This window comes from Dryobates pubescens, chromosome 10, assembly GCF_014839835.1.
Source record: "Dryobates pubescens isolate bDryPub1 chromosome 10, bDryPub1.pri, whole genome shotgun sequence".
Taxonomy (NCBI): domain Eukaryota; kingdom Metazoa; phylum Chordata; class Aves; order Piciformes; family Picidae; genus Dryobates; species Dryobates pubescens.
In genome coordinates, this window is record NC_071621.1 from 24,004,228 (window position 1) to 24,026,242 (window position 22,015).

Below are 22,015 nucleotides of genomic sequence, written 5' to 3' on the forward strand. Positions count from 1 at the left end.
GGCCAGGATCCACTGGCTTCATTTATATCAACAGAAGCCAGATATATCTTGGCATACAGAGAGAACATAAACAGGGTGCACATCTACACCCAGGAACTGGGGAAACATTCCCTGATCCCACAGCTTCGATGTAGTTAAACTGTTAACTTGTGAACACAAATTTAAAATAAATTACTTCTCTTTCAGAGAAAGAACAGTAACTAAGTCTAAATTAATCTTAGGAAAACAGACTTAACCATGTAAACATCAAATATTTTTTTACAAAACCACTAACCTTCCTGATCCCTCTAAAGTACCGTATATCAGATTTTAGTCAAAAACGCTAAATCCCAGACGAATTTTCTTGCTTTATTCTTATTTTCATGAAGAGCAACATCAGGTCAGGTACTACGCAGACACCCCCTCTTCCCACCTTTACATGTATCATTTCAGTTTTTTCTCTCATAACCCTCTATCATCCCACTCTTTGGGCCTAGAACTTCCAAAGAAATATGCGTGATAAAAGTTTCTAGCAGACAGTTTATCACATCCACAACAAAGTCAAAATCTGCAGTTTTACTGCAGCCAATGGCCACCTGAAAACTCAAACAAGGAAAAGGAAATGAAGAGAAGGCAAGTCCTCTTTTAGAGAATGTAAAGATTCCTGAAAAACTAAAATAATAGATGCCTTTTTTTTTTTTTTTTTTTAAATCCCCCTTTTAGAGTAAGATGAAAAGTGACAGCCTTAATCTGAAGCTAAAAAAGTTTCTGGTAAGTTGTTGGGAAAACACTAAGCACTGAAACCAAGAATTTAGGAAAGGAAAATTTCACAGCTTTCTAGAAATCTTTTAAGATTTCAGGACATCTCAAATAGTTCAGGCCTGACTAATCCTGCTTTTGAGCTAGAGGAACAGAAGAGAAGACTGAGTTCCATGTAACTCCATTGTCTAAAGTTGTTAAGTACTATTGAAGTGCCACTAAGAACATGAATCTAGTTCTGTTTCTCCAGGTCAAGAGAGTTACACGGAAGGTAACTATTCCAACTGAATAAATAGTAAACAAGTTATTGTATAATTTTGTTGGCATGTTTGACATAAGTTAATCATCACTCTTGCAGTTGGCACATTTTTGGCTTTTTAAATACTCTGCCAAAACAACCAACAACAAAACAAATCAATCAAAAAAAAAATCAACACCCCTCCCCAAACCAACCTACACATGCTCCCATTTGCTCCTTGCACTACAAAACATTACAAAACACCTCTAGATAAAAATCACCTTACCTCTGGTGTGTTGGTACAGGTCAATTCTGCCTTTTTTTTTTTTTGCCCCTCCCTCTCTTCATTCCTACTCCTAAGAGGATATTCACGAAGTCATGCCGTAAGTGGCATCAATTTAATTTATTAGCAGTTCTCTTGAATCTGGACTAGGAAGAGGAAGTTTAAATCCCTCACTTCAATCCATGGAAAAAAAGCAGGTATAACTTTATGTGCAAATATTTGACTTTCATGCACAACTAATCCTGTAATTACCACACAGTATTTAAAGACAACAAAAAAAAAAAAAAAGAAAGAGAGATGAAGAGAGAGGGAACTACTTTGGCAACATTAGCCTGCAAAAGCCACATTTCTATCTGTCTTAAAAACCCTGAAGCGTGACATTACATTACCACATTTTCTGTTTAAAACCAGACTTTTGCAGATGTCACTTCAACAAAATTTCCATAGATTATTATAGCAGCAACAGAAAGACTGATCTATAATGGAAATTTAGAAGATAAATTTTTCATTGACATTTTATTTTTTGTTTTGTTTAAAATATTTTTGGCATATGTATCTTTTAAACCCATCTCTTGGCTGTTTGTAAGCACCAGAAGCACATTTTATTTTCTTTTTATGAAGAAGGCAAGAACAGTCTAATAATTTGTCAGACTTAGGGTGGTTGCTGCATAGGTCTCTAAACCATCAAAAATCAACTGCTGTTGTAAGACAAGAGAATGAAAAAGAGCCAGTATGAGCTTCAGTACACCTGTGATAAACATTTTAGAAAACAAATGGTAGAATGAAGTTTCCTATACTTTTCATGATCTGCTGACAGACACATATCCATGTTCAAGTAAAATTAAATAGAGTTTACCTTCTTTCTGTTAAATGATTAAATATTAATTCAATTCTTTACATTCAGGAATCAGTCTCTGAGAAGCATTGGTTAGTATAACAATGTCAACTAAGGTGCCTTAAGTTATTTCCTTTGCCATACATATCCATTCTTCTTGCAGTGGGTCATGCACTTCTGTTTTGGTCTTCCTCTTACACACAGAGCCATTGAACTACCCTACTTTCCCTAATATATTTGCAACAGCAGAATGGCCAACAAAAACTGTTCCAACATCACTGTGACAAAGGAGTTGTCTATGTAATAAGCCAGGCATCCTTCTTCCTATTCCATAGATGTTTCCTCCACTATCCTTCCTGCTCTGCAGCATTTTTCATTTTACAGTTCCAAAGTGCTATAGAAAAATGCATTATTAACTTTACATAGGAAAAGCTAATATGCATTTAGATATTCTCTCCTCACCAATTAGCAATAATTTACTATAACCATACAATTCTGGCAAGAGGCTATACTACGTGTATTCAGAGATGTTAAGAGTGAAGACTCACATTCCAAGGGGTAAGTTAGAGCAATACAGTAAATATCACTAATACAAGTAAGTTCACAAGATTAAGTATCTGTTGTATAATTATTGCTAAGTCTACCCTGCATTTTTCTATTGGCTATGAATCAGTAACTTTGCTCATCACAACGTTTAGATTTTCAGTCTAACACAAAAGGAAGACTTCATAGAAAATTTTACACAACTTTACTATTGTCACAACACTAATAATCTATAACTTGAATGCACTCAGACCTGTAGCAGGCTGTTGCTGCTGAGTTAGTGTTGCAGCCATCGCAACGGCTGCTGCATTTGGTATGTTGCTGAAAGGGGTCGGTCCAGTGGTAACACGTGGCGCGCTCTGCCACTTCTTAGCTTCTGTTCGTCTTGCCTCAAACACATCCATGGCATCTCCCAGAAAAGTTTTCCTGTAGCCAAGGTATTGGTCTTTGAGCATCTGAAGGGTGTAAGGGGAAGTAATTTAGTTCAATGTAATTGACATAAACCTTAACTTAGTAAGAAAAGAGACACTGCATTATAAAGTTTCCTTAAAAAACCCCAACCAACAAATCCAAACCCAAACAAAAATACCTGAAAGGACCTAATCAGGCTACAAGCTGGAGAACAGTTTTGCATCAGCTAAAGCCATAACAGGTTCCTTAAATTCTGCAAAGCATTCAAGTGTTACAGACTAACATATTGAATGGCACCAAAATCTTTCAAAGTTGGTGCATATGAGTACAATGCAATTTGTATCACTGTACTAGTTGACTTAAGAGGCAAAACACAGCCACATTACTTGCTTATAACATAACACTCTTCCTCAGTGCTACATTTTCTACGTACAGTCTGCTTTTGATTGCCTGTCCTTCCCTTCATGCATGCATTTCTCAGCACAAAGCTACAGAAACTACCAGAATTTTTGAATTATCTCATTTCTGATGCATTTCACCACTCAGACCAAATCTGTTATGTCATATCACATACACTCCCTTTCCTTTGCACCTTCCCCTCTCAAAACCCCACGTTCTGTAACAACACCTGGCTTGATGTCTTCATCATGAGCCAATTCTACCTGTCACACAGGAGGGAACTAGGGATATCTTGGGTAACATAAAAAGAATAAATGGATTTGATTGAAAGATCAGAATAATTTTCATTTTCTGAGAATTTCATAAATCTGATACCTTTAACAAACATTTAATGTAGGTTCAGTCGAATTTTTATGGAAACCATACTATGCCTGGTGTTCCTGGCTAAGGACATGCTTGTTTCCAAGAAGATGAACTAACAGTCCCAAAATTCTGACTCAGATTTAGAGTTAGAGCTGTTTAACTCCTATCAGCAACAGCAGGAAACACAAAAGAAAGAATGACCTTATTATCACATTAAGTGTGATGTCTCTTGAGAGAAGAGACATTTATAGAGCTCTGATGAGATTTAGTACAGTGCCATAGTGACTGCCATAGGAGTGACAAACGACATTAAACGTTAAGAACTGCTCTACAAGAATAATCTATGTAGAATGATTTTATGAAATTCTGCACCAGAATTGTGCCAAAGCACTGACCTCGGATACAGAATGTATATGCTCATATATGATATAAATATATTTAACTATCCCCATGCAAAGATGTTTCCAGATGTACTTTTCTGCAACTTTGGAATCAAAGTATATGTGCAAGCCAGAAAGCCTGCTTCAGACAAAGTCATCAACTGTGGTCACAGCCTTCACAAACCATATCACAAACATCAAATAAGGCATGCCCTCCATCTCCTAGCTGATAAACTAAAACAGGTGGTCAGAATGAGAGACACACTTAAGCAATACATCATTTTTTCTGCTTTTCTGAAGCTGCAGTTATAATTGCAGCTTCCCAAATATCAGCCTTCCTGTTCACCCACTGTATTAAATCTCAAGAAAACTCCCCAAAAGAAAAATCCTCAAACCAATCCCTTAGTTTCAGGCAATAGAGTATTTTCTTAAGCTGAAGTGAAGTCTTTCCTGTTCAGTCATGCTGAAAAGGTACTGAAGACACCAGTGCTTATATCTGCATACTAATCAAGTTCTTCACATTGAAGAAAACAAAAATGTGTCAGCACAAAGATGACTCACTGCATGAGTTCAGGCTATACTCAGATCTCAGAAATGAAGAGCTCAGAACGTATTTGGGATCCTTTGTGTAATTCCACCAAAATAATGGAGAAACTGATATATATGTGGTACCAAACCCAAGTTAACTAAGAACAGCACAACTATCTGACGGCAGGTAGCTGGACACCAGTGAATATCCATGCTGAGAGAAGCAATACATCGCAAGGAATCTAGTTCGTACAAGATCCTCAGTATTCCTGAGCTGTACTCTGGAAAAGAAGTTTCAGATGTTCAGAGAACTAGCAATACTGTGCAGGAGCAGCTTTGAGAAGGAAACCAGCAGAAGAGTTAGCAGAGCTGTTTCCATTAAGAAAGTCACCTAATAGAGAAAATCACAAACACTTGAGTACTCTTTCCCAAGAGGTGGGTTTTCTGTTTTTGGTTGGTCTGCTTTTGTTGTTGCTTTTGAGGGGTTTTTGGTTGGGCTTGGGTTTTTACCGTTCCTGGTTTAGAAGAGAACAGAGTTAAATAACAAATACTTCGTAACCTAAAAGGCTGTAGTCAGTTGTTATCATCACTGTAAGAAAATAATTCAGATTGGACTGCAGCTAAAAAATAGTTCATTCTTAATTCAAGGACTTCTGCAGGACAGCTGCAAAATGATTCAAAAGTTAATTTAACAAAAGACAAAAAGGAACATTGTCAAAACATACCTTTACGTTCTCATGTATTGATTGGAGCTGTGCAGCTAAAGCTACAAATGTTTGATAGATTTTCTGCATAGCCATAGACAGATCTGTAAAGAGGCACATAAGATACTGTTGTGACAACCTCAGTACCAGAAGATTCAGAGCTTATACCACAGCAAAAAGCCCACCCAAAACCCATACAGCACAAAGCACAAGAGCAAGTTAGTTCATAAAACACAGAATCTGAGAGCATTTGGGTGGCTTGTGTCACTAAGGACTACTTTTTGAAAAGGCTTCTAGCTTTATTCTGAAAAGTTCTCTGTTTTATTTTTACATACACGGTAATTAATTTCCTATGATTCTATCATTAAGTAAACTCAGAAGTATTAAATAATCTAACTTTATCTAATTACACAGAATATTTTACCTCATTGTTTTTTACATATAGTTAAATCAGATTCTTTTGTTATTTTAACTATTTTCCACTCTGACTTGATGCACAGTTAACTGCTCAGTTTGCCAGAGAGTAGAATGGAAGCTTTACTTACATTAAGACATGATTAACAAGCATCACAGGAAATCTTAATCTAGTTCCACCCACAAGCACATCATAAAAAGAAAACACAATGATGAGCTTGTTGTTTACATGAAGTCTTAAGTTTAGGTTATCTTACTTCCCAAACAGATATGAAAGTGTTCTCAGCACACTACCTAAACTAATACAAAACTTTTGTATTAAAAGGGAAAGGTTTTGGCAGAACAAGGCATCTGCTGATGAAAAATGCTTTTCTGAAAGAAGCACTGAAACAGTGTACCCAAATGGAAGACAAAAAAGTGCTTCTTTCCTCTGAAGGATGTATATAACCTATTGAACTGCAAATAGCAGCTATCAAGTTGTAGATGATCTAGCAATGATTCTTGAACTAAAGAAGCCAGCCTCTCCAAAGGGAATTTCTCCATTACAATCCACATTTCTTTCTGAAAGAGAAAAGCTAGGAAATAAATCTTATGCCAACTTATACAGTTATGGAGGCAGTGGCATCTAGAAAGACTGCTCACAGTTTACAAAGAATCTGGAAGCAACCTATTGATACTGAATACTAGACATTTCAAGATCTTCAAGACATTGAGTCACAGTTTCTTGTGCAGTAAAGGATGGTTTTCCTGTATGGTAAAGGCTACATATACCATACAGTGTTGACCATTTCCTGGCAGACGGAGCATGCTGGCACAACAGATTGAGCCTTGCCTACACAAGCAAGGAACACTTAAGACTATTGCAGAAACTGCTGAAAAACCTGAGGAAAAATCTGTGAAAGCATCCCACTAAGTCTGGACAGATAAGAAGATCACACAGAAAGATGGAGCACCCTCAGGATTCAGCTGAATCCATTCTGGAAGCTAGAAAGTCTAGAAAGTTCCCTTGTTTCTGACATAAGACCCAAAGTTTAGGTACTATCCTGTGATGGCAAGATGTTCAAGTGTTATTTGGCACAAAAAGACGTGCACTTGACCACTTTTTGTAGGACCTGTACCTGAAGCCTCCCAAAACTTAAAAATGTCTATGATCACAGGAACAGTAAACAACAAGGAGACTACAGTTCAGAGGTCAGTATTCTCTGACCAGAGAGATTCTTCTCATGATTGGATGATGTGGCAGCAAACAAGACTAAGTTTTCTTGACTGGTCAGAGTTGAAGGCAATGGACAACAGGCTCTAAGCGAGAGTTCCCATTTGATCTGGAGCTGGCAGATCAGACACCCATATTTGTCTGGTCAGATAGCCCAGTGCAAGACAGAATATGCCAGGCATCAGCCCTTGAACAGCTACATGTTGAAAGGAGGGAGATGATGAAGTGGATACCAAAATAAACCAGGCTTACAAATTGCACCTCAGTAACTGCATCTATAGATAGACTACAAAATCTATCTGCACATTATGTATTTCTGTACATTAAATAGGAAGATGCAACAATAACAGAAGAGGAAATTATTTTTCTTATAGGTTTACAACTTCTTAATTACTATGCATGAAAAATTAAAATGGCAACATTTACCTTGTGGAGTTATGTGTGAATTATTTGCTTGAGTAGCAAGATGATTTTCCAGTTCTTCTATTTGTTGCCTGTATTGTTGCAGCTGTACTTCAAACTGCTCAACCAAGATTCTGAAGTAGCTAGATGGGTAAAACAATGTAATCATGATTAAACTTCATTATTTTTTCACTTAAAAAAAAAAACCTATACTAGTGCTGATTTTCATTAAATTCATTGCAACATTTAGGCTCCTGATATCCCCCTAAAGAAAGGGAGAAAAGACTATATGTCTCATGTCTATGAGATAAATTAAGTGAAGAAATAAAACACTGATGTTATAATGTATTCAGTACAGCTGTTACAAGAAGCAAAAAAAGTTATGAACATACATCAAATCACAAAACGGTCTGGGTTGGAAGACACCTTTAAAGGTATTCTAGCCTACTGCCTCTGCAGTAAGCAGGGACATCTTTTACTAGGTCAGGTTCCCAGAGCCCCATCCAACCTGACCTCAAATATTTCCAGAAATGGGGCATCTACCTCTCTGGGCAACTCGTTCCAGTATTTCATCACTTTCACTGGAAAAAAAAAAATAATCTTCCCTCTATGTTGTCTGAATCTACTATCTTTCAGTTTAAAACTATTATGCCATGTCCTGTCACCAGAGATTACTAAAATGTCAGTCCTCATCTTTCTTATAAGCCCCTTTTAAGTACTGAAAGGCTGCAATCAGGTCTCCCTGGCATCTTCTCTTCTCCAAGTTATAATATTGGCTATTTTTTAGGAATAACAGCAACTCACTCTGCTGGGGCTGTATTTTCATGCTGGAGACCAGGAGGAGTTTTCTGTGTTCGTAATGCTATTTCTGCATTCTTTAGCTCCTAAATACATAAGGAAAATTAATAAAGCATAAGGTTCCGTATGAAGCACTCAAAGGAAAAAAACCCACAAAACTTTACTGTTAATTCACATATTTTCTTCACACATATATATAAAACATTGTGATAGAATATGACCAGAAATTTTTCAAAGAACAGAATGTTAGAAAGTTGGAGAACTGCAAAAGACCAGCAGAAGTTTAGAGAAGGAACAAACAACAAGACACTCTTAAAATATACTCAGAAGCTGAGAGAACATTGCACTAAACTGTCAGGGATAAAATCTAATTTCTGTTGAACTTCAGAAATCCTGTTACAGTTATTGAGTACTACAGAACAAAAGCAACAGTCAAGTGCAAGGAAGTAATATACCTAAAAGAGAGGAAATAAAGTAAAAAGAATTATTTTGCCTTTAAAAAAAATAAATTGCTTCATAAAAATGCTTCTTTCTGTGAAAATCATCTTTTTATGCATGATAATTACAGCATATACTTCTTAATACTAATAACTCTGCCATTAAGAATTTATCAGTGCCTGACTCTGCAATTATTCTCAACTGCACTATTTACATAAACATGAGAATGTCAGTAACAAGTTTGTTTTGGTTTTTTTTGTGTTTGGCAAGGCAAATCTATAGAGTATTTCTTTTTGGTATCACAAGATACAGAAAAACATCAATATTCGGATTAGCATAAAATACACTTATTTATATAGCAAGCAGCCTTGACATGCCAGGTGAAATACAAAGCAGTGCAGAACTTAGCCTGAAAAGCACCCACACCAAAACTTAAGATCAAATTGGTTGCCCCAGTTAAGATGCAGACTGGTGAAGAGTTGTGACTCAAGTTCACAAAATTAATACTACAAAAGACATTTAGAATGAATGAAACATTATGTTATGAAGTGGTTTTTGTTTGTTTGGGGCTTTGGTTATAGAGGTGTTTGGTTTCAATTTTTGGGTTTTTTTTAAGAAGAAAACATGCAGTTCTGCTGCTCTAGAGTCCAGCATGTGGTTAGTAGCTATGTATGTAAGTGAAACTCAAGTGGGCACACATTCCCTTCCTGTTACTATTGGTACACAACAATGCTTCTCTGAGTAGAAGTGATGTTATTATTGCTGTACTGACCGGAAAATACTGACTTCCACACATTTCAGTTTCCCACAGTAATTCCAAAGAGATTAGAAGGAATTCAATTTTTCATTTTGGAAACAAACTGTTAACTTGACTGATAAGGATTGTTATCCCATATAAAAGAATCAACATACATACTTCTACATAAAATTTATATTCCATTTATTTTATTTATACCTGTGCAGTTTCCACTTTCAGCTTGTCAATATTAAGAGTGTTTCGCTGTAATCCACTGGCAACTACAGAGAGAAGTTGTTTCAAAGCTTTAATGTCTTCTTGTACTTTAAGCATTGCTTTAGAGGACATTCTGCTAATTTCTTCCTGAACTTGTTTTTGTTCTTTCACAAATTTCCTGGGGAAAGGAAAAAGAAGGGGGTGGGGAGGAAACAATATATTGGACTTGAAGTACATGTAATGTACTTCTGTCATGTAATTTATATAGCTATCTAATTATTTTTTCCAAAATCAAGTACTAAACAGCAAAATTACTATTAGTATATTATTACCTTATCTACCAGCACACTAATACTGTGAGAAAGCCACCCCGAAACTTCAGTAGCAAGTGTTTAAGCATGTTATGCCAAACCTTATCAAACAACAATAAATATTATTTTTTACATATATGTATATATATGCAACATGTATGTTAAAGCATAATCACTTTGAAGTGAAATATAGCTTCTTTGACTAGTCTACAACCTGTCTCCTTCCTGCTGGAAGGCAGGTTCTCTATTCTGTGAGACCACAATGCACACGCAATATAGACATGAGGTTCAATACTCACTATGCACGTGCAACAGGCTTCCAGGTAGAGATGGAACAGATTCCAAAAGCATTATTTGTTGGGCATGCCTATTCGTGTAAGTGCATGGAAAAGCAAGGCTGAAAAAACCAACCACCTAAGGCTTCAGCTACTACAGAACTATCAATCTACTCTGTTCCCAGAGTTAACCTGCTGAAAGGCCTTGGACTAGTAAATTATCTGTAGCAGAGTGTTTCTGTCAGAACATCAATAGCACACAATACTTTAGCTAATTAATTGTAATAAATAATAAAACCACTACTTACTGTAGATTTTCAACATCTTGACAGATTACTGGAGGTAGATTTTCATCCTTCAGTGCTTTGCTATCTCTGCAAAAAGCAATGCATGTTTAGATGGTGCTTTAATAATGTCAAATGCTTTTGCATGGCTACTCAATACAAAAACATTCAAGTAACTGATGACAGTTTTGCACCCACTCCATGTATGCCACAGCTAGGAATGATCTGGGTTGATTTACACAAATACTCTGCCATGGTCCAAGCATCATACACATTTGCAGAAACCATTTTTCAGATCACATGATCAGCATACAGCACATTCCAGATAAGCTGTAGGTTTTGCATTTGATGGGAAAATTGCAATGTTTAAAACTCTGAATTGGTCATATTACAAAAGTGGAGTGTTTACATTTATGACTTTTTCAAGATCAAATAGAAAATCCAACAGTTAGTTGTTTTCTAGTAAGACATGGAACAAAATCTGACACTTACTCTGGTCTTGTTCCTGTTTTGTCACCTAGAAAAGAAAAACTGTAGGTCACAAATAAAGCTCTGAAGAGCAAACAAAACAACCTCAATGAGATTTTAAGGAAGAATTACAGACTACAATCTGCTTGATTTCTCTTGATAAAAGGAACAGAGCAGACCACCTATAAAAGAAAGACATTTTCATTTACTTCCCCCTTCAGATAAATATCTTCTGAAGAACAATGGTTCAACAGTTAAGGTGCTCATTTCTTGGCACAGAGTAATGCAAAACATCTTGTGTCACTACAAGAAGTCACTACAGATGCATAAAGTGCAATTGGATAAAAAAAATAAAATCTGTTCCTCCTTATCCAACTGCCATTCAGATCTGAGACCACAAAACAATGAAGTGTTTAAATTCAGCAACAGCAGTCTCCTCTCAAACACAACAGTAATGAGGTCCAGCCCACCTGACTTCCCTAAGAACTCTGCTATTGCATTAGGTCCAGTAGCAAAGGAGGTTTTACAGAGCTGAAGATGGTACCATTTACCTACCACCAGCACACACTAAACTGTGTGTAGATCAAGATGTGAAATGCCTTTGAACATTGGATCTGAAAACAATACTGTGCACAACACAGGCCATGAGAAATAGTCACTGTCAGGGGCAGTAGTAACATCCATACTGTAGCAGTCTGATAGAAAGAACATTTTCAGAAAGCCCAAGAAGTGGGTTTCACCTTTTCAGCTGGATGTAGTTCACATCCTCACTTGCCTCTCAGTGCTGCCATGGCAGAAAATAGCTATGCAGCTAATGCTAGTGCCACAAGCATTTTAAGGTACACAAGTCAATGCTCCTACAACTGGACACATCTACTTAAACTGTCTGCAGACTATCATCCAATATAATATGAGAACACAGAGCCCGCCCTTGTGCCTTTTGATAATGGGAAAACCAAACCAGAAATGAACAAAGAAAAAACAAACACCACCACCCCCCCAACAAACAAAATTGGGAAAAAGGAGGATTAAACCCCTGAATTGAGGACTCCTTTCTCTGCTGATAACATAAAAACTAGGCAAAAAAATTACATATACTTGGCTTTTTAATTCCAGCCACTTGGTTGTTCATGTTCTCAGTCAGAACAATATAAAGATACGGATTTGAAACCAGATAATCAGATTTTCCTACTTCCTGGGCATAGGAGTGCTCCAACTTTTCCATTCTCTAAGAGTAAATTTTTTTCTTGTAGCAATATTTTAAATAAATACTAGATAGTCTTCAGTCTCTAGAAGGAAAAGCTTTTATAACCAGTTCCAGAAGAGGGAAAACAGGTGCTAGTCCCCATCTGTCCTCAGATTCCTAGGACACTTTTCTTTAGTAGCCACATGTCCTACATCCTTTTCTTCAGGAAGGAAAAGAAATTAAAACCTCAGATCCATAAAACCACCATCCTCAAACCTTAACAAAGTTCCTCCTAGAGCAGTACAAACAATTGTAATGACAAAACTGAGTGGAAGCACACAGGTAATTTGTCTCAGCTGCTTAAACCAGCACTATCCAGTACAATAAACATTCTTAAAACCTGAAGTAAAACCAACAACACTGAAACCCCATTCTCTTTTGATGCTTCTCACTGCTTAGCTACATTGGGATCTTTGCTTATCATCCTGACAGCAACAGCCTAAATCACTCAGTTCCACTATGCCATATACAGGGAGAGTTCAGGTATTCATCAAATTTCCACCTTAAGAGCTGGACAAAACAATGCTGAAAGATGCAAGACTAATGTAGATTTTGAGTATGCAGCACTCTGGTCCTCATTGTAAGATATTTGTACATTGTGGAAGTGTTGTGATATCATAATATTACGGTGCGGGAATTTGAGTTTTCATCAGTCAGTTTCAGTAATAAACTCCAAAAACAATCACCATCATGCACCAGAGCACTCCAACTTGGACAGTCAAAATGCTGTCTCTTCTACAAATACAAAGAACTCTGTCACCAGAACTTGAGTTACTCTAAGAATATTTTAATTGAGTTTCTATATATCCTTTTCTTTTAGCTACTGGCATATCTAATTTAAATTCTGGCTCTTGAATAGCATTAAGAGATTAAATTAACAGTACTGACTCCCCAAAGAAAATACACATTTTATAATCAGCTTCAGTTAAACTTACTCTGGAAGTATAAAAGCAATACAAATTATAGAATCACAGAATCACACGGAACACATCCAATTGGAAAAGAGCTCCTGAAATAATTCAGTCCAACCTTGAACCTAGCAATGAAGGGTCAACACCAAACCATGCCCCTTAGTGCCATGTCCACATGCTGCTTACACACCCCCAGGGACAGTGACTCTACTACTGCCCTAGGCGGAACAGTGCCCACTTAGCTACTTTAAAGCTACTACAGAAGTAAAGTGTTTATAACTAATTTTAACAAACTGCTAGAATGTATGAGATGTAACTATGCACCACCAGAAATAGAGCTTCGAAAAGTGACAGCTAAAAATAGGCCAATCCTATTGTGCAGGCTTTCAAAAAAAAAGTAAATTTAAGGTCTGTTAAAGCAAGAGAAATCTGGTTTCAAACGAGTTCGTTGTTATAGCTCTCCTCCCCCCTCTAGTGGCCATTAAATATTCCACGAGTCTTCACTCCTGAAAGACTAAAGGGTTTATGTACTACTTCATTACTTTGAATAAACTCACGTTACATTGCATTTGCAGCCAAAATTATGTTCTTCTATACAGGCACAATATCTAAGAATGAAATTAACTGAAACATTTTGTAAGAGGGGAGAGGGAAATTAAAACATTCAGCTTTTAATTCCAATTCCATACTAACACAACAATAAACTGTCTGTGCTGTATTGCTCTAATAATTCTCTCTTTTTGAAAACAAAAGCAAACTTACTCTTTTTGTCTGAAGAACTACTAAAATCAATGCCACCAAGACCTTCATTGGCAGTAGTTGAAGGAGCTGCAGTTGTCCCCAGAGTCAAACTTAAAGCATTCTGCCCAAGTCCTGCAAGAAACCAAAACAGAATTTCCACACTTAACATTGATAAATAAAACTCAAACTAAATGCACATAGAATTTTGCTTGTGGTTTCAGTGTCCATTTACCAAATTTGGAGTTAAAAAAAGGCAAAATAAACAGAGAAGAAAGCATTTTACATAAAACTGCACAAGTTTCAAGTGATTTCTTCACGCTACTAGGTAGCTAATTAGCTGACTCTGCTTCCTAAGATGTTGGTAACTATTCAGGGTTTAAAGAATAGTGTTAACAGCAGCACAATATTTTTTTCCTCTACAGCTGAAGGCAGTGGGAAGCTATGGAACAATACTAAAAGATTTTATTCAGACCAAAAGTCACCAAAATCAGCTTTCAACTTCTTCAGTTACAGGCCATACTTACGTATCATTGCCCTCTGCAACACTGTTCTTAATTGTAACAATTAAACATTACATTTTCACAGTGTTAAGATTTTATATAAAACTGTATCTTGCACTATGAATTTATACAATCACACATTACATTTCAATGTTTTGAGACACAAAGAACAAAAAAATTAAAATAACTTTCACCTGTTGCTGTGCTTGTATTCTGGAAGAGTGAACCTCCTAAACCTGTTAAGGCTCCTCCTAAGGAAAGGCCTGTGGAGGCAGTTGTTGTGGGAGCAGTTGTGCCACCCAAATTTAATGTAAAGCCAGTAGTTCCTGCAGAGAAAACAAACCCAACTCATGTAGATGCTGCATTCAAATACATCCACAGACAACCTGAAAAAACTGAAAGGTCTGAATCACTTATTTCCTGCAGATTTCCCAAACAAAGCTATAGAGACTCTTGAATTGCATACTAGTTTGTTCTACAACATCATAATCATGATTAGTTCACATCTACCTGCAACTACATAAAACAGAGTTCCCCAGAACACCAGATAATGTAGAATCTGGCACAGAAATTATTTTAGTGAATAATGGATCTAACAAGTGCTGCTTACTTTTTATATTAAAATGGTAAAAGTTTAATATTTTATGTTCAACATTAAAATATTTTACACAAGGCTGCTGAAATGAATATTTCCTTGGTAGTTTGAGCCTTCTTCTAGAATTAAGATCATAGTTGTTGGAAGGATAGGTAAGAGCTGAGTAGAGAAAGACCATAACCATAGGAGGTCAGGGCACAGAGGGCATAGATAGCCAAGCTCAAATGCAGACCCCTAAAGTTAAGAAAAATGAACACCAGTCTTAATTAACATCATGCAGTTTAGCCAAGTTAAACGATGGCAAGTATGTGCCAGTATGAGGACTACACTGGAAAATCCTTGTTTCCACCATTAGTTAATCATTTCAGACCATCTGCAAAAGGTAGACATTTTTTAGTTGCCAAGTAGGAAGCCTTCAACCTTGCAGCATTAACAATAACAAAAACAATGAGCCAAATAAGCTCTTGCTGTATTTACAATGATTTTAGATTCTGTGCTGCCTACATCATGCAGTCTACAGCTCACAAATCTGTCTGCATTACGGTAGTCAAATGCAGAACTACTGAAGTTCAATAAACCTTATGAGAAGTACCACCAAATTATGTAAACCCTAGCTAGAGTGTAAAACTGTTTTACCATAAAATTAACAACAACAAACATCCACCCAGCCCCAAATCTTAAACATTTTCCTACCTGCTGCGGGAGTCGATGTAAGAGCAGATGATAATGACAGGCCACCCGCTGAGGTAGAAGTGACAGGTAAAGCAAATGGTGTGGCTGAACCTGCAGGTTTGTTGAAACCTAAACTAAAGCCTGTGGTAGCTGCTGATGTAGTGGCAGGTGTGCCTAAAAGAAACCCAAACCAAATTATTGCTCTTAAAACATACTGTTTGGGAATGAACACTCAAGTCACCTTCTCTTCTAAACTACTTCTGAAATTTAACCACCATGAGCACCACAGCATCAAGTAAAAATATCCCCATGGTACCTTCAGAGAAATTTAAAATGTTTATATTAATTGCACAGGCATTTTTGCTCCAGAATTCATAGTGATATGATTAGCTTTAATCATTGACTAGCAATTTTATCTAGAGGTAATAATAAAAAATTTGTTAAAAAGTCTTCCCAGCAAGAGCATCTACTAAAAGAAACAAGTATTGGTAAATGGAGCTGTACATATTACTGCCCAAAATACAGACTAAAAATTCTCAACTGAACATGCACACCACAATGAATGCACATGTCCTTTCCATTAGTAACAAGAAAAGCACATTGAGAAGTTTATCCCTTAGATTTTGCTTCTGAACACTTCTAAAGTAAAGATTCTACTTCCTGCTGTTTTCAAGGCAAGTATACATTTCACATTCTAGAATCCATATTCCAAAGGGGGGAACATGCATTTAAGTACACATATCACAATAGTGCACATAAGAAATGCATATTTGGTATTCTCAGTAACCGCTGTGAGTCTGTTTCAGATGACAATTTCACTGAGTTATTGAAAAGGATGAATGTTCATAGTTCTGACTGCCACATACGATTACATATCAGAGTCTGTTCTGGGTTAACTGCTGCTTCTTCCTTCTGCCCATTTAATTTACTCCTTTATCCAACAATATTATTTCCTGTTTATTCACAGTATGGCTTCCTAAGTTCTTTGACTGCAGTCTGTTTTGTAGCAATACCCTCACACGCAACACCTGTGATACTCAAGCTCAGTTTCTCCTCAGACTTCAGTTGCTGTTTCTTAAACAAAACAGCAAAACAAAACAACAAAACACAACTACCCACATATTCCTGTATTCCTAATGACAGCTGAAAGAGTCACTAAAGATGCATTAGAGAAACCAAAGAAAAATACTACCACCCTCTTTATACTTCTAAAAGAGACAATCACCAAAGTTCACAAAGTTCATCAGAGCAAGAAATTATGTATGAAAAATTATTTGACAACATATTTGACTTTCCTTCTACTGAAGGATGAAACTTGTAACTCATTAGAGGAACATAAATACAAAGCCTAACTTTTCACTGTGATTGCTGTCACTGCTATACAGGAAAGGAAGAATCCTTTAACAAATAATAGTACCCAGAATTGCAGGGCTCTACTCTGGTTTGCAGCCTCAACATCTGGCCTTCAAAGCAGACTGCAATTAGTAATGGGGGAAAAGCTCACATATAAGCACTAACTTTACAAGAAGTATTTTTCTGCGTTTTTTTCCCCCCATATAATAGAATTATAGAATTGTTTTGGTTGGAAAAGGCCTCTAAGATCAAGTCCAACCATCAATCTAACACCATCACGACCACAATCCACGTCCCAAAAAGCAACATGTCCACACATTTCTTTAACACCTCCAGGGATGGTGACTCTACCACCTCCATGTGCAACCTATTCCACTGCCTGACCACTCTTTTCATAAAGAAAGTTTTCCTGATATTGAAATCCAAACTAGTTCCTTACCTAGTGTCAGTCCTGTAGCAATTGTTGTTGCTGTTCCTGTTTTAAGAATGAAAACAGTGTAAGAACAGTAATTGAAGACCAAAGAGCAGTTATTGTGGTAAAAAGAACCCAACAAACATAAAACAAACCATGGAAACAAAGTAACGTTGACACAATATATAGACTGATACATAAGTTTTCACTGTACTATATTGAAACCAAAACTTTATTCACATAGAAGTAGTTTGTAAGCCCCACCAGCATGCATCAAAGCATAACTTACTTTTCTTCTTAAAAACCTAACAGTGAAGCTGATGGTAACATAGCAGTACAGCAAATTGTTTGGAATTTCAAACAAATTACAGTAAACAATAATATGGAAACCAGTAACTCTGTCAAGTGGGGGGTTTTCAGCCAAATGGTAGTACATAAAATTAGCATGTATAACAGCAGATTTACAGTATAATGAAGATGACTAGAGAGTCTGAAGTCTTTGTAAAATCCTATGTTTTGGTTTAGAGTTTCTGCCCCACTAGTAATTTTAAGAGATTCTGAACACAGTGCTACAACATTTTGTATTAAAAAAAAAAAAATCATCTCATTAGAAGACCAAGAGTCATTGATAACTGAAAGAAAATTATCCCAATGCAGCCAGAGGGATACAGACTTTCAGTCCACTACTGAATTGATTTCCAGTACATTGGCTCTTAGAACTTCCCTTATCTAGTCATACAAGTGTACAAGAAAGACCACTTTGTCTAGCAATATTGGAGCCAAAGTAAAATTCATAAAGCTTGTCTCCATGATGACTGAAATAAATAAAAAAAATCCACTCAGAACACTTGCTGTTCAAGAATCATTTCTACCTGTACTGGTGTTTCCTAGTGTGAAGCCAGTAGTTGGCTTTGATCCAAAAAGTCCACTCCCAAAGCCCACCGAAGGAGCTGATGTAGTTGCTGTAGCCGTGGAAGAGCCCAGAGTTCCAAAGTTAAGTCCTCCTGTTGAGCTATTACAAAAACAACACAAACAAAAACACCACAAACCAAAACCAAGCTATTAGCAATAATTCCTTTTCAAAATAAAACCATCAGTTTCTTTCCCATGCTCATCCATTTTCCCAAACCACACACAATGCATCTGGACAACAGAGTCCAAGCTCACTGCCACCAAGCTTGTATTCCTCTTCTGCAGCTCCATAAGTCACATCAGTCCCCTGACCCTGACTCCAACATTTGCTCAACTCCTTGCTGAACTGATACATCTTGCTAGACCAGCAGGAAATTTGAACTTTTCTCCATCAGATCATCTCATGACTTCTGCCTAACTATTCTCCCTGAAATACCAAAATGGGAGAACAAAGGCTAGAGATAGGACAAAGATGAAAACAAACCTGCACAAACATCTTCTCAAAGCAGGTTTAAAACTCAGTTAAGATACCTCTGACCAGACATCTCAATGTTAATTCATTTCATTCCAAAATGAGAGTCACGCAACTACAAACAGCACAACTCTGCCTTACCTTACCACCAAAACGCACTGATGCATGAATTAATTTTCTAACTAAAATGCTACCTTTCCCCACAGGTGCAAACCACAGATGACTCACACCTACCATACTTTCTTTTCTGGCTCTATACTTGCCAGAAAGTTAAAGAAATAAGCTTCCATAGCTTTTTTTCAGAAATTGCAAGGATAAAAGAAGGAAAAAAAAAAAATCAGAAGTCATTCATTACCAGAATTAAGCCTTTTTTATTTATTTTAGGTAACAACATTTTAGAAGCTTCACAGCAAACAGAAACTTTACATTTAGCAGTGAGTGCATTCAGTTATTGTATAAAACACAGGGGAATACAACGATTCTCTCTAACCAATGAAACTGCAGGTATTACCAGCCAGATGAGCTCACAATTTAGAATATTCTGTCTTGAGTTGATGAGAAGATAAAGGATTTATTTTTAGTAACTTCCTTCTCCCATTTGTGAGCCTTTAGAAACTAGGTAAATTTTCTCTAATTTAAACAATATTTTGTGTAACTAGAGCAGCAGCACTGAAATAAAATTCAATTTAGACTTCAGGGAAACCCTTGTTGTGAAATATTTTACATTTCAGGCTTTCAGTATTCTCTCATTGCTCCCTTATCACTGCAATCTTTTTGTATGAAGGCAGCTTGTAGGCATAACAAATTAAACACAAAAGCAAATACTTAAAATCCTTAAAAAAAAGCCACCACCAAAAACCAACTGATTATGGCAAGTCCAGCAAAAGCTGGTTGCAAGTTCAAAATCTAGGTGCGAGTTATTCTTAAAGTAGTAATTCAGGAAGCAGAGTAGCCAAGTGGTTTAGAAGGGCACAGACCCACTAACTGTCCAGCTCCACAAGAGCCAAAATATTTCAGCCTTCCTTACTCCAAAATTTCATCATACCAAGCTACCATGACCTAACTGATTGTAAACATACAACTACTGTTCTCAGTAGTCAAAAACCTGCTTCTCATCCTTTCCAGCAGAAGAAAGCCATGGTACAAAATATGCAACTCCATACAACTACCTTAAGGGAGGTTGTAGACAGGCAGATGTTGGTCTCTTCTCCCAGGCAGCCAGCACCAGAACAAGAGGACACAGTCTCAGGCTGTGCCAGGGGAGATTTAGGCTGGAAGTTAGGAAGAAGTTCTACACAGAGAGTGACTGCCCATTGGAATGGGCTGCCCAGGGAGGTGGTGGAGTCACCATCATTGGAGGTGTTCAAGAGGAGACTGGATGAGGCACTTGGTGCCATGGTTTAGTTGGTTAGGTGGGTTGGATTAGTTGATAGGTTGGACACAATCTTGAAGGTCTCTTCCAACCTGGTTTATTCTATACTATAGGACAAAAAGCCAAAAGCCCCAAATAAGATGATAAGGCATGTTGGGGATTTTGGGGGGGTTTGTTTTGGGGTTTGGTGGGTTTTGTTTGTTTTGTTTTTGAAAAACAGTAAGAAATCAAAATGTAGAAATAAAACAGTGGCAGTGTTCAAACCAGCTGTAAAAAGCATGTGCCAGGACTACATGCTTCTCACAGATGGAAGGAAGAGGGTTCCCAGGTCACTGAAGTTTTAACATTTTAGAACTAGAACAACGCAATGCACCTGGCCAAGGCACACTATAGAGAACATCAATCAAAAGAAAAGAAACAGTTTAAGTACCCAAACAGCTATGGGTGTAATGCAGGAATTGGGTCAGGTGACACATCACATTGGCTACCAGAATATAATCTGGTAACAACAAACAGTAATACTTATGCTTGGACTACAAAATAAAACCCCCTTTCTCCCAGCACTTGGCAATACTGTTTTAGACCTAGCTCAGAAGAACTGCTCCTTAGGGCATGAAATATTCTCAAGTAAATCATCCCATAGAGATACTCAAAATTCTTTCAACAATCAGCCATCAGAAAAAGGCCTCTGTCATATTCCTCGACCAACAGCCCTGAATACTCACCCTCCTTGTAAAAATAAATACATGAATAAAAATACAGAGTACCATACAGCTATTAATTAGCACCTGTTAAACTAACTGAAGATATTAGAAAGCCAGCTAGAACAGAAAAAAATCCCCAAACACTCAAGAACAGAGTTTGAATAGTTTTATAATCTCCCTTGTTTCATGTAGTATATTAAGAATGTTTTCAAATAAACAAAAAATACTATTTAAACTTGGTCATTTTAAATGACAGAAAATCTGCATTGAACAGCTTTTCATCAGCATTTACCACCCCTATATAAAGTTCGCAGTGTGGGTAAAACAAAACCCAAACAAACCACCAAGTGCAGGTAACACATAGGTATCAGTCTCCCATGATCACAAAATGAAAAGAGTATTAGAAGAGACTCAGAAAATTAATTCCCTCTCATATGAGCGTCTAAAAACCCATATTCCCATTTAATCCAGAGACAGTCTTTCAGATCCAGATGCTCTGTTCCACTCATGCTGCTAATTCCTGACAACAGGTAAGTATTTTTAAATCTACCCACTTCAGGTGAAGTTCCCTTGAGTAGCTCACCCTGCCCATTCAGTTTACATCACAGTGGCAAATTCTGCCTGATCATATCTGGGAGGGAACAAAAGAAAAATTAATACAAAGCTCCAGTAGTACAGCCCTAACCTTCTTCAGTGGAGACATTACAGAAAGCAAGTCAGAAAAGACAATCCCTTCTAGTACATTTGCGTGCAAAGAAAGAAAACTGAGGGAAAATATACCCCAGCAAGAACAAAGATTATCCATTATTCTGAGACCTAAATACTATGAATGTCTTTAGCAGAGAGCCTGCTGTATGTCATACGTGCATCGAAGAACAGCAAAGTTCTTTTACGCCAATATATATACATCAAACTCAAAGTTGTCTGTATCAGAGTATATCTACAACCCACTAGGGAGAAAAAAAAAAAAGGCGATTTCACATTTGAACATTAAACACTTGGGCTCTGACGTTAACAAGCTCCATGTCACACACACAAACTCAGGCTGCCTGCTGAAACCTAAAACAGGCTTTATGATTCTGCATTCAGAACATTAGAGAGAACTGCGGAGAGATGCTGCTCCGACGAAACCAAAATAAAACTAAATT

General features: G+C 37.0%; 1 protein-coding gene across 2 annotated transcripts in view; it reads right to left on the bottom strand.

The window, feature by feature from the left end:
- The window catches only part of NUP58 (nucleoporin 58), a 33,176-nt gene that overhangs the window by 10,599 nt on the left and 562 nt on the right, over positions 1-22,015 (bottom strand). For both annotated transcript variants that reach the window (XM_054164530.1, XM_054164529.1), the window contains exons 2-13: positions 18,280-18,419; positions 17,435-17,470; positions 15,664-15,816; positions 14,570-14,701; positions 13,897-14,007; positions 11,002-11,026; positions 10,534-10,599; positions 9,643-9,817; positions 8,256-8,335; positions 7,476-7,594; positions 5,444-5,526; positions 2,891-3,092 (exon numbers count right to left, since the gene is read on the bottom strand). In XM_054164530.1, the coding sequence (XP_054020505.1) occupies positions 2,891-3,092; positions 5,444-5,526; positions 7,476-7,594; positions 8,256-8,335; positions 9,643-9,817; positions 10,534-10,599; positions 11,002-11,026; positions 13,897-14,007; positions 14,570-14,701; positions 15,664-15,816; positions 17,435-17,470; positions 18,280-18,419 (1,322 nt within the window). The remainder of the gene's footprint in view (positions 1-2,890; positions 3,093-5,443; positions 5,527-7,475; positions 7,595-8,255; positions 8,336-9,642; positions 9,818-10,533; positions 10,600-11,001; positions 11,027-13,896; positions 14,008-14,569; positions 14,702-15,663; positions 15,817-17,434; positions 17,471-18,279; positions 18,420-22,015) is intronic.